Genomic DNA, 13,468 nt, shown 5'->3' with positions numbered 1-13,468 from the left:
TTTGGGGCTGATGAACACAGCTGAGCGAATGTGCGATCAGTCGTGCAGTGAAGAGAAACTGGAACTTTAGGGCCTCTGCTCTAGTGATTAGTGGGGCTGTAGAGATCACACCTTGTAAACCTAACCTGGAAATTGGTGATAAATGTCCTTTGTGAGACAACCTCGTCAATACATTATCGAACCTGATAACAACCAAGCTCCATAAATTTATGGAGCGTGGTCGTGGACTTTACTCATGGGCCATTGTAAATTTGCGTCCTCAAGGATCAGTCCTAGGCCCCCTTCTTTTCTCCTTATACACCAATCCCATTGGACAAACAATCAGCAGATTTGGTTTTCAGTACCATCTCTATGCTGATGACACCCAATTATACACCTCTGCTCTGGACATCACCCCTCATTACTACAAAAGACCAGTGATTGTTTTTCTGCTGTGTCTAACATTATGTCCTCCCTCTGTCTAAAACTGAATCTGTCAAAAACTGAACTACTCGTATTTCCTCCCTCACTTAACCTATCTGTGCCCGATATTGCCATTTCCATTTGTGGCTCAACCATTACTCCCCAGCAACAAGCCCGCTGTCTTGGGGTCATTTTTGATTCAGATCTTTCCTTCACTCCTCACATCAAATCACTCGCTCGTTCATGTCATCTACACCTCAAAAACATCTCAAGAATCAGGACTTTTCTCACCTTTGACTCGGCAAAAACTCTTACTGTAGCTCTTATTCATTCTCGTCTGGACTACTGCAACTCTCTACTTATCGGGCTCCCTCTTACTAAACTCTCCTCTCTCCAATCCGTCCTTAACGCAGCAGCCAGGATCATATTCCTCGCCAACCGCTACACCAATGCCTCTTCCCTGTGCCAGTCATTGCATTGGTTACCCATCCAATATAGAGTTCAATTTAAACTTATCACTCTTACCCACAAAGCGCTTCATGCTTCAGTACCCGCCTACATCTCCTCTCTTGTCTCAGTCTACCACCCTACACGTGCCCTCCATTCTGCCAATGACTTAAAACTAAAATCCTCCATAATCCGAACTTCCCACTCCCGTCTCCAAGATTTCTCGAGTGCTGCGCCAATTCTTTGGAATGCACTACCCAGGACAATTCTATTAATTCCCAATACCCACAGTTTCAAGCGGACCCTAAAAATCGCCTCCACACACTATCTGTCCGTCCCAGTTTTCCCCCATATTAAAATCTTCTTCAATTTCAGGTTCATACCAACCATGCACTTAATAGCCTCGGTCAGGACTGTACACATACTGGCTGGCGACCAGTCCATGTATTATTATTTATCCTATTTAGTATATCAAGGCTGCATTATACAATATATGTACTTTTTACCTTTTGTGTCTCCCCCATTTCCTCATAGACTGTAAGCTTGCGAGCAGGGCCCTCACTCCTTTCGATATGAGATATGCTTATTCTGTATTGTCTGTATAAGTCCCCCCTAAAATTTGTAAAGTGCTGCGGAATCTGTTGGCGCTATAAAAATAAAAATTATTATTATTTACGTCATGAGTTTAAATCTCCTGCAATCTAGTAAGTCCCCTGGCTGTGAGGCACATCCGGGGACCCCGCATAGCAGACAAGACCAGCTTATCACCACTACTTTGTTGCATAGCTCTCAGCGAGCATTATGAGTTGGATAGAAGTTTTGGTAATATCGATGCTTCTTTTAGATCTGGTGATCATTTGAAGTCTGCCTGGCATAGCAGAGCGACTGAGCCCTGCCAGTGATTTGTGTCACTATCCGTAGTGGGCTTGTTTCCCTTTTAAAACGTGCACAATAGAAGAACAAAATATGTTCTCCAAGATCTTTTATGACCTTCTAGAAACCATACAGTACACTATGGTTTTGTAAATTTCAGGTGAACGTTTGTCTGTGGTGGAAGTGCAATGTGAAAGATTGAGGATGCTGTATCGGGATTGTGCTCGACCACCGCCACCACCGCTTCAGACCGAGCGTAGACAGGTAGGGATTTCTTATTAATTTTTATTTAATGGTTACATAAAGTAAATATTGCTTGGTAATTCCATGTGTTTTCTGAACAGCCGAAAGAGATTACATGGTGCCCATCACGAGTGTTCCCACCGGTGCGAGCCTGCATGTTTTCATCACATCTGACAGCTGTAACTTTTCTGGCTGACCCAAGTGCAGGAGGAGGATTACCACGGGGTACCTTTATCTATGCAACTTCACCTGTACCTATACAAGTAAGGACTTTGTGAAAAGTGTTAGTGGGCGCCATGTTTTTGTTTTACCGAACCAACAATATAATTGTATAAACGATTTTATTGTTTCAATTGAAACCATAGTAATAATTGGTTAATATTATTTATTACTCTTTACCGCATTTCTGTATTTTAAAATCTATTTAAATACTTTTATATCAGGAAGGAGAAAGATATTCTTGGAGTGATCCCTTTATTGACGAACCATAAAGATTATTTTTGCAAGCTTTTGGAGCACAGAAGCTCCATCAGGCAGGTTCTATTTGTTACTTTGACTGAAGAGGGGACATCTGCTTCCCTGGCTAGCCAAAAAATATCACTCCCTACAATACATTTGTTATAAAATTATTTACCACCAAATAGTTTTTTATTGTTCACTATCTTTTAAAAAAGCTAAATAATACAAAGCATGCTACATGATGACGGTGACCTAGGGTTACATCTTTTTGTTTTACTAGGCTCCATCTTTTTATTGGGAGATCGAAGTTGTTTCTTATGGAGACATAGATGATGACACTGGTCCAATTGTCTCATTTGGATTTGCGACCGAGGCCGAAAAGCGGGATGGAGCATGGACTAACCCTGTGGGTACATGTTTATTTCACAAGTAAGTGTTTAGATTTTGTATAGACCAATTTACCTGGCACTCTGGGAAGTGACCTAAGCTTAAAAATGCATCTTGTGTTCTGCAAAGATGTTACCTTCTGGACTATATTCAACACTATCTGCTTAAAGAGGACCTGTCAAAAGTGGGCAGTTTTTGTTTTTATTTTATTCCTGCTGTTTCTCTGAGTATTCTTTTTTTGTTTATTTTTTATTTAGCTTTTTTAAATCCGCCATAGAGTTCCCGAGATGTGGGCCTTTTTATTTAGTTCTACTTTTAAAAACCTTACCACTTTTCCTTCTTCTTTTTTAGCAATGGGCGAGCTGTTCATTACAATGGTTCCAGCCTTTTGCAGTGGAAGAGTGTCCGGTTAGATGTAGCGCTGTCACCTGGTATGGACTTTGTTTATATGATTGATACCCATTTCTTGGATTTCTTCAAGCTCCAGTTGATGTTTGTCTAAAGTAGGAAAGATTGGGTTATGGCGAACGTTTCAGCTAGTATTACTCCACTTCTATTTACTTAAGACTCTGCATGATGATGATGGGTCTTCTAATGGCCTAAGTTTGCTTAGATTATTTGATGAGGTTTTGGTTGTGTTTTAGGCGATGTGGCTGGTATTGGTTGGGAGAGGACAGAAGGCACACCACCACCTCCAGGCCAGCCGTCAAAGGGCAGAGTTTACTTCACTTACTGTGGCCAAAGGCTTGGACCCTACTTAGAAGATGTTTCGGGAGGAATGTGGCCAGTTGTACATATTCAGAAAAAGGTAAATTATTCTGTCTAGAACCTCAGAAGGAGACCTATGCCATTAAGTAAGGTAATAAACTATTTCCGACACAAATGAGCACCAATGTACGCGATCACAAAGTGATGTATTTCCAGAAAATATAGGGATATTTTGGAAGTCATCATTTTGGACATCTTTGTATTTTTCACAGAATACAAAAATCCGGGCAAATTATGGATCACGCCAGTTTGCCTTTGCTGAGGGTCAGGCTCATCGCAATGCTGCTGATTTATGCATTGACCTTGCTGAAGAAATCAGTGCAAATTTTGAAGCATTACCATTTGCTATGGCGTCGGACAGTGATAACGATGCTGGAACTAGCATAGCATCCGACCCAGGAAATCACGGCCCACCATGCCGCATTGCTGCAGCAGCCACAGTTTTACAACGTAAGTACTATTTTCAGGAGCCGCTCTTCTCTGGTTTGGGTTCTGCTAGTCCATGCTTCCCCGTGAATACATCTACATGTCCTTCTTTCAGAATATGACAGCGATGCTTCCTGCAGATATAAGGTGGAGCTGAGCTATGAAAACTTTATTACATCTGGACCTGATCCACATCCCCCTCCTATTGCCGATGATGAAAGTGACGATGACGATGATGATGACATGCCACGGGTCAGAGATTTTAAAAAGAAAAATCCTTTTTTTTTTAATGATTGAGGGAAAAAGGCTTTATGTAATAGAAGAAACATCAGTTCTAAAAATACAATACTATATTTAGTAGATTTGGTTGTTGAAAATGTGAATAATGATTTTCTCCTTTTGCACATGAGGTTTATATGTGAACATGTTCAAGTCTTAGGGATTTTTTTACATTCTACATTGTGTGACTTGTATGCATATTTTTTAATACTAAATTTATTATTCATTCCTATGTTTTAAAGGAGGATCACTATGCCTTACTGGTGAAAGCCTGGGAGACCAAAGTATTTCCAACCATTCGGAGACGTTTTCGTAATGAGGCAGAGAGAAAATCAGGCCTGGACCAGATTAAAGGAGCTTTGCAGCTTGGTATGAAGCTTGTGGTTGCCATTTATTTGCACAAAAGATGCATTCCTGTTTTTGTTAATTGCTTATATTACTGTTGTATAAAACTGTATTTCACAAAAAAGGGCAGGTTAAAAGATGAGCTTCCAGCAGGGGGCGGACAGACGATTGTGATATATGGTGGAGGGTGCACAGCTGCAGAATACTGAGACAAACTCTCGCACATCTATTATACGTAAGGGTGCAATACTTCATACTGAAAATGCACATAGATGAGGCCACTCATTGCAATGGCCTGACATCTTCATTTATTAATGTGGCCACTGTCTCCTTCAATCTTATGTTCCTAAGTCTGATACTCCCTACACCACCAAGGCATTAGCACAAGTAATAATACATTTTCTTTGTTATATTACCATTAGGTATCGCTTCATCTGTGAGCTCTTCTTTCCATAATCATCATGTTGTTTTCTCTTACAGGAATGGTGGATATAGCAAGGCAGACCGTGGAGTTTTTGTATGAGGAGAATGGTGGAATCCCTAGAGATCTATATCTTCCAACCATTGAAGATATCAAGGATGAGGCAAATAAATTCACTATTGACAAAGTTCGCAAAGGTATATACTAAAAAAAAAAATCTAAATCTAAAAACAAAGGACTTTTGTCATTAAAATGACAGAAACTGACCCCCATTGTGCAACTCTTTTAATATAGCCTTCTTAGTAATAGTTCTGTGGTACGAAGATACCATAGTTTAGGCAGCTATTGATGGTGGTTTTCTCATGATCATTGCCCTGTATGATACATCAGCACAGTAAAGATGCCTCAGTACTTCTGGGCAGATCACATTGAATTTACAAACTTTTTATCTGTGTTTTTTTTAGGACTCACTGTGGTCATTAGATCTCCAGACAGCAACAATGTTGCCAGCACTGCTGTGGGAACAGCTCTACCAAAATTTGCCATTAGGGGTATGCTCAAGACCTTCTCCCTGCATGGAGTGGTTCTGGATGTGGATTCGGTGAGATGATGCGTTGTACTGGTGTTGTAGTAACGTGTCTGTGATTGAAGTGCTCGTGTATTTTAACCTTCACTTACAGGATTTCTTGGTGTTTAAATTAATGGCACGCAACCATGAGTTCATCTAATGCCCCGTTTCCATGGGGTGTATAATATCTTAAAAGTTATGTCTGCTGACATTGGGAAGAATACTAAAATTCTAATGCATGCTTCCATGCCCCTTACATTTATATTATTTTAGGATTATTTTATTGTTTAAAGGGAATTTGCCACCTAATCTGAGAGCATCATAATGTAGAGACAGAGACCCTGATTCCCGCGATGTGTCACTTACTGGGCTGCTTAGTGTAGTTTTTCTAAAATAACTGTTTTATCAGCAGGAGATTATCACTGAAGGACTAATAAACCTGCTGCCAGGTAGTCCTCCATATTCTTGAGCCCTGTTTAACCCCACCCCATCACTGATTGGCCGCTTTCTGCTTATGCATACAGAGCTCAGCATTTAGAGAACTGTTAGATCTGCAGGAGAGAACACTGATTTTTATCAAAATTGCAGCAAGGAGCGTAGTAAGTATTCATCACTTGCATCAGAGTTTCTGACCCTACATTATGCGGATCTCAGATGGGTAGCAAAAATCTAGGGACAGCTTCCCTTTAAGAACATCAATTGCAGCTTTTGTTTGTATTTAGACCAGTCCTTTATGAATGATTGATACATTTGCAAAGCTCCAGCTTATAAATAGACCTTTCAGATGCATTTGCACCTTATTAAAATGAAATTTAGGATGCATAAATTTACCTATAATAACAATTTAGAACTGTGCTATGTGCTCTAAAATATGTTTTAAAAGCCCACACACGCTTGCAGATGTTCTATCTTCTAGCAGGATATGTGTTTTTTTTTGCTTTTAGGTAAATGAATTGGTGCAAGTAGAGACATATCTCCGTAGTGAAGGCGTATTGGTCAGGTACTGGTATCCTATAGACATGTTGGAACGTCCACCTGTGGGATACAGAAGAATGGCCACCAATGGTTTAGTGACTTTAGATAGCGCAAACATCCAAATTCACAGGTAAGTGAGCAGTTTATAGCAGGACTGAACGCATATCAATGCTCACATGTAAAGTGGCATAGAATAAATGGCGCTATAATAATAAATAATAATAATGTAGCATAGACATAATCTACAGATTTGTCCTTTCTTTTTCATTTATTGTATGATGTATTGTATTTAAAGGGGTTTTCCATTTTCATTTTTTAAGTAATTTATTGTGGGAGTGTTAAAAAGAATATATGCATTTGTTACTTGCCCTCACCATATCCAGGGCTGCTTCTCTAACACTGCTCCTATGATTCTGTACATGCTGCAGCAGTGACATCACGTCATCAACGCTGCATCCAATCACTGGACTCGGCAGCTCTGCTGATGTAGACGTCGAGAGCCGCTGTGTCAGTGATTGGCTCCGGCGGTCGTGTACCATTGCCGCCTATGTATAATTACCAGATCTGCGGTGGGGAGGGCAATTAACATGATTTTTATTCATTTTAAAATGACCACAACAAATTACTAAAAAAACTTTGAAAGGGGAAATCCCTTTAGTCCTACAATGGTTTGACGGCTTCTTGGGACCTACTGATTGACTGAGGGGATGTTCTTTACAGAATGCGGCTTGTTGTAGGCAAATAAATTGATATTGATGAGCATGCGCTATATTCATGTTTATTTGTACATTTTACAAGATTGCAGACAAGTGAACACAGCACAGTTACATGGCTCCATGAAATGTGCTTTATATTTCTTCATTTTAGGGAGCTACTAAGATGTGAATCTGCACTTGCCAGGCTTTATTGCCGTGTTGCACTTCTCAATATTTTTGCACCAAAGTCTCCACACACGTTTACACGCTTGTTCCATATTCCTGCCATCCGGGACATCACACTGGAGCATCTGCAGCTGCTGTCAAATCAACTTCTAACACCTCCCCTTACTGGTAAATTTATTCGTCATTGTTTCCATAGAAAATTGAATATCAACCATATAAGATTTTGATAATGAATGTTCTCTCTCCTTTTTTTAATTCAATAATTTCCTTTTTGAGCTCATCACATTTACTATTATTATTCTTTTAAACCTTTTGCTGTTCTCTACATAGATGGCACCATCAGCTCCTCCTCTATCCTCATTGCACAGTCTTTGCAACATTGCATCCATTCTCAGAACTGCTCAACCACAGACTTCTTTTACCAAGGCAATGCTCAAGCAATCAGAGAATGGCTTGGGGTTGCCATCACTAGAGCCTTACATCAAGGAGAGGACAGCCTTCTGGACCTAACCAAACAGATCTGTTCCTTCCTACAGGTCAGTGGGCTAATTATTCTAATCATTTTAAAGGCCTAGTGACACAGAACACCTTACATTATGGTAAGGTTTGCAATTGTAGAATTTCTTTGTTTTCTAGTTCTTTTATTGGAGTTTTTTTTTTGTTCCAGAATGCTCCAGAGCAATTTCCATCAGAAGAATTCCCAGTCACTGAATCCAAAGTCAGTATGGATGTTAATTTTCCTGGAGCAGCATTTGTTGTGGTGTCTTGTAAAGAAAGCCAGTCTGGTTTCCGCAAAGAGTAAGTGACCTAAATAACCACAATGCCCTTTTAATGGGTTATTCCCATCTTCATAAATCTGCTAAATGCTTGTTACTGCTTATTAACATTTTTAACCATTCTTGAGATATTATCACATTCCTTTTCTTTTGTTTACACCTTTATTACCTTGGAGACCAACCACCACTGCTAGACAGCAGAACATGTGCCGTGTTTACCAGCTCTTTTTTGCTGAGCTTGTAAGCACTGTTTTGAAGCTGGCTATGATCACTGGAGCGCGCTGTTGCCCTCCTAATCCTGGGTAGCTTCAGCGCAGTTCATACAATCTAAACAGCAGCAGTGGTCTGTCTCCTAAGCTACGAGCTGTAAACAAAAGTTTTAATATCTTAAGAATGTCTGCAAATTTCAATCAACAGTAAATTGCAAAATTGCTTACTGACAATATCCATCCATTAAGAAGGGAATAATCATACTCCTTTTAATCTTCCTAAATAAAAACGGTTCCAGGATTTCAGAATGGAGGGGAGGGGGGGTTATCTTTTCTGTTTTTTGTGCGTGATCTATTTGGGGAGATGTTCCCCGTGGTTATAATTATTTGAAAAATGTTTAATAAAAATAATCTGATTTATAAAAAGAAGGGGATAGTCCTTCAAGACAAAAGCATCATGTTCAGATGTCAAACTAGAATTGAAAATTAAAGGTCGCTGTCATTTCAGCTAGAATTGTACAAATTGAATATAAGAAAATGTGTGCTATATTTGAGAATACCACTTCTTCCTGAGTTCATTATCTATTCTAATCAGAGGCCCCACTAATGACTTAAGTTTATTTATTTTAGCTGTTTTACTATAATAAATATTGCATTTCTTTTTGTTCTAGTTCTTCATTATATAAAGCTCCCTGGGCTCGAGTTTTGCTCTATGGACTTGGTCATAAAGTGAAGAGAAATGGACAACTCAATTTAATTGAAACGGCGTGTTACCCACGTGATGCCTCCCCCAGCAATACAGGCCTCACACCACCGCCTACCACCAATCAATATCCAACCGCCCTCATTCCTACTGACAAGATCCACGTCAAACTAGGTATATGGTCTGAGAGTTAAAGGCAGTGGCAGGGATTAAAAAAAAATACTCACCTGTGAAACCTCCTGCCAACCCAGCACCAATGCTATAGTGGCCCGTGCCAGTGACTGCTGCAGTCACATTGGTGTACGGTGCATCGTCACTCCAGGAATTTAAGCAAAGACTGGCGGGGACCATCTTAGCATTGGCACTCGAGCGGCAGAGAATATTAAAAGTGAGTATGTTTTATACCTCTTATAATTATAATCTCTAGAATATATACAATGAAGATGGCATAAGCTCAATGGATGTTATGTAAACAGCAATGAGAAGAGTCACTAGAAAAAGAATCTATACATGGTTGGTGTCTAAGAACTTGTAATGGCTTGGAGAATAAGAATGGCAGGTCAGTTTTAGCATTTAGTGAATGTGGTATAAAAAAAATGTAAAAAAAAAAAACTGTGGTATTGCACTTTTTTTGCAGTGTCACCGCACTTGGATTTTTTTTCCCGTACACGATATGGTAAAACCAGTAATGTCATTCAAAAGTACAACTCGTCCCGCAAAAAATAAGCCCTCACATGGCCATATTGACCAAAAAATAAAAACGCTATGGCTCTGGGAACAAGGGGAGCAGAAAACGAAAACGCAAAAGCGGAAAATCCCAAGGTCCTTAAGGGGTTAACCTCTCATTGTGCTCTAATCCCACGGGTCATCTAATACTATCTAGTGACTATTATTACAGGTATGTTAGCATAACATCCGCTGAGCCTGTGCGATCTTCATATTGCGCAACACTACTTTTCACATATCGTCTTTGTAACTTTATCATACTGTGACGCTGTTCTGTGCTATTTAATATGGTAGTGTCTTTTATAAATTCAATAAACAGAACTATTTTGATACATATGTATTCTTCATTTATATAAACATCAGGTATTTGTAGGTAATATTATGTGGTTGGTGGCCTGACCTTTACTTAGGGGGTTCATCTTTTGGTTTTATAAGTGTTGATTTATTTGACAGTATTTACCTACAAGTTTTCTATCAACGCTGAAGAGATGAGGTTCATGTATGTGTTGCCAAAATGATTTAATTGATGCAGAATATATTAAGTTATATCATGTATCATTTGGAATTCCTTACTTCTAGGTGTGTCTCCGGCTCCGGGAGCTGTGCTGGTAGTTCATTCCCTTCCACTGGAATTTCCGCTTGCCATGGCTTTTACAGAGCAGGTTTTATCATGGAAGCTTGAAGATGTAGATGAGAAGTCAGAAGATGAGCTTGATACCATTCCATCATCTATACTCCTGCAAGTGGTGGAATTTTTATGTAAGAAAAATATTTATTTATTTTATTGTAATGAAATAAATTAATCTTCAAGTGTTTTCAAAACTTAAAATTTGCTTTAAATGTTTTTTTTATATGTACAGACCTTTTGTGAGGCACAACCTCATATCCTCTTTTCTAGCTAGAATCTCGATGGAATAAGTTTTTTTTTCCTTTTACATGACTGTGATCACGATGACCAGACTTCATAAGATTTGTAGCATAGTTTTAAGAAAATGAGGATTTAGAGATTTTTCAATTTCCAATTATGGCTGAGACTACAAGTCAACATTGTATTAGACTTGGCCCTTCCATGTTTGTAAAGTAGTTTTTTTTAGCTGCGTCATTGTTAATTTTACCAAGGAAGATCATTAACTGCACAACGTGTGGTTTGCAGAAACTCATTTTTCAGCAAGAATAGTAAGTGCTTCATCTCTACCCATATTTAGTCATTAAACAGTTAGATAATTGCATTTTTTTTATTAAACGCATACTACAAAGTAGTGGTTAATATTTTTATTTTGTCTAAATATGAGGTGGGCTAACTATACTTTTTTTAATCTGTTTTTATTGAGTTTTAAAGGGGTTGCCTATTTTTGCAATTGTTTTATTATAAATTTTATACCGTTTGGCTTTTACAGATTCTTTGTTTTGAGTGGAACTCCTAAAAAGATGGGAACTACAAACTCTCCATCTGACATCTTAGGGAACTGACTGATAAAATCTTGGTAAACTCATTCTGCAGCCAGCAACACGGTTCAATACAGGGAGCTAGAGAAGGCAGACGATGCAAAATTTTGAAGGACTTCAAATTGCAAAAATTATTTTTAGCCCCAATTACATCATGCATTTAAGTTTAAGAAAAAAAAGTGTACCCAAATGTGTACAACCTCTAAATGGCAAACCACTAGCAAAAAAAACAAAAATTAATAAATTAATTTTGTGTTAACCTCTTGTTAGTAAACATTTAGGATCTTGTGTTCTTAATGGTAATTGGTATAAATTATTTAATTTGTGAATTTAATTTAGGTAATTTGCTCTGGACAACAGACTTGGCGGCAACTGTGAAAGAGTTACTATTCCACTTACTGGCTGAACTGCTTCGGAAAATTCACCATCTAGAGCAAAAGAAGAATCCTGCAGGCTTGTCCTCCTCAATAGCTCTTCAGTTGAATCCATGTCTAGCAATGCTGATGGCTCTACAAACAGAATTACGCAAGTTATACGATGAGGAGACCCAAAATTGGACTTCTGGAAATGCATGCGGAGGCTCTGTTCCTGGGATTACTGACCATGGACGTTTTTCTACCTATTTTCATGCTTTAATGGAGGTTTGCCTCGCTGTGGCAGAAGTTACTCTTCCCATTAATATGAGTTCTGCAGTCAGTGTGATGACCTCAACAACTGCAACGAACCTTAGCGACTCATCCTCGTCATCATCATCTTCCCCTGGCCAAACACCACAAAGTCCAAGCCTGCTTTCAAAGAGGAAGAAAGTTAAGATCAAACGTGAAAAAGCAGCAACTGTAAAGCACACATCTTCACGAGGTGCTGACAATGACCCTGCCTTGCTTAGTATGGGTGGCAGCAAGCCAGAAGATATGTTGTGGTTTCATCGGGCTCTTACTTTGCTAATGATTCTCAGACATCTGACAAATAAAGATCCACAAGGGTTGGGTGTTACAAATGATGCCATAGCTGATGCCAGCCAGGCTCTTGTAGTACCCACAGCGCACAGCCGCTTGCTAGTTATTTCCGGTATACCAACTCACCTGGAAGAATCTGTTGTCAGAAGTGCTATTCGAAAAGCCTGCAATGCCCATGGTGGTGTTTTTAAAGATGAGATCTACATCCCCGTTCAAGATGTTGAATTAACAAAAGCCAAAGGAACTGAAGGAGCTGAATGCAAAACTGAGGCTGAAAAAACTCCTGGAGTCCCAGTGACTGATAACATGGATATCAGTAGTTCCAGCAGTGTGACCCCTGCAGTTAGTGTCAGTGCTTCTGCCTCCACAAGTCAGGCTTCCTTGTGTAGCTCTCAGGGAGTTTCACAAGCTACCAGTGAAGCATCCATGGAGCAGTTTGTGCCAGAACTTGCTGTACCTCAAGGTCTTTTGGAACCAAATGCAGTGTCCAGCCAGGAGAGTCTGGACCTTTCCATCTGCAGCACAGGAAGTATGGGCAGCTTGGGAAGTCTTGTAGAACAACTTGATAATGTAGAAACAGCCTCTTTACCAGATGTTGGAACCATATTTACAGCAGGTCTATTGGATAACCAACCAGTGTCAAGGCCAATCAAAGGTTTTGCAGTTGTGGAGGTAATTATACACATTAGACTATGGTTGACCAAACTTCCCAATTTCGCCAACTTACTCCCCATTCCCTGTTTACAACACTTGCATGCCTTGTTGAACCAAGCGTGCAAAAGTACATGTTCTTAAATGGAGTCTGTCACACAAAATGACTGTTGAAACAGAGTACAGGCGCTCGGAGTGGCCAATCAGTTCAATGTACCTTCCCACTTATTTTTTTCCATCTTTTTTCTCCCACCTCTTCTTTGATGGACAGCTTTGGCATTAGAAGAGTCAAAGTAAGGCAGAAATAGATGGAAAATAAGTAGGTGGGAAGGTTTGTTAACATTTAAACTATGGTTTAAAATAAACATCATATGCAAGTTGGTTCACAACTTTATATTTAAGAATCCCTGTGGTTCCAGCTTAAAAGAACCTGTCAGCACAAAATGACTGTTCAAACCAAGCACAGGCACTCGGTGCACCCTTGACTTGGCCAAACAGTGCAGTGCACCTCAATACCTACTTGTTTT

At 39.5% G+C, this 13,468-nt stretch overlaps 1 protein-coding gene across 2 annotated transcripts in view; it reads left to right on the top strand.

The window, feature by feature from the left end:
* The window catches only part of HECTD4 (HECT domain E3 ubiquitin protein ligase 4), a 214,682-nt gene that overhangs the window by 166,681 nt on the left and 34,533 nt on the right, over positions 1-13,468 (top strand). For both annotated transcript variants that reach the window (XM_073676353.1, XM_073676352.1), the window contains exons 45-61: positions 1,883-1,986; positions 2,067-2,228; positions 2,705-2,853; positions 3,163-3,242; positions 3,456-3,619; positions 3,792-4,029; positions 4,121-4,257; positions 4,527-4,653; positions 5,110-5,247; positions 5,515-5,651; positions 6,563-6,723; positions 7,461-7,642; positions 7,805-8,010; positions 8,142-8,272; positions 9,131-9,336; positions 10,468-10,647; positions 11,674-12,962. In XM_073676353.1, the coding sequence (XP_073532454.1) occupies positions 1,883-1,986; positions 2,067-2,228; positions 2,705-2,853; positions 3,163-3,242; positions 3,456-3,619; positions 3,792-4,029; positions 4,121-4,257; positions 4,527-4,653; positions 5,110-5,247; positions 5,515-5,651; positions 6,563-6,723; positions 7,461-7,642; positions 7,805-8,010; positions 8,142-8,272; positions 9,131-9,336; positions 10,468-10,647; positions 11,674-12,962 (3,791 nt within the window). The remainder of the gene's footprint in view (positions 1-1,882; positions 1,987-2,066; positions 2,229-2,704; positions 2,854-3,162; positions 3,243-3,455; positions 3,620-3,791; positions 4,030-4,120; positions 4,258-4,526; positions 4,654-5,109; positions 5,248-5,514; positions 5,652-6,562; positions 6,724-7,460; positions 7,643-7,804; positions 8,011-8,141; positions 8,273-9,130; positions 9,337-10,467; positions 10,648-11,673; positions 12,963-13,468) is intronic.

Source organism: Phyllobates terribilis, unplaced genomic scaffold (assembly GCF_046119375.1).
Source record: "Phyllobates terribilis strain yellow unplaced genomic scaffold, ASM4611937v1 Scaffold_1__5_contigs__length_1240528914, whole genome shotgun sequence".
NCBI classification, from domain to species: Eukaryota; Metazoa; Chordata; class Amphibia; order Anura; family Dendrobatidae; genus Phyllobates; species Phyllobates terribilis.
Note: the sequence above shows the minus strand (reverse complement) of the source record. Positions and strands in the feature narration are given on the sequence as shown.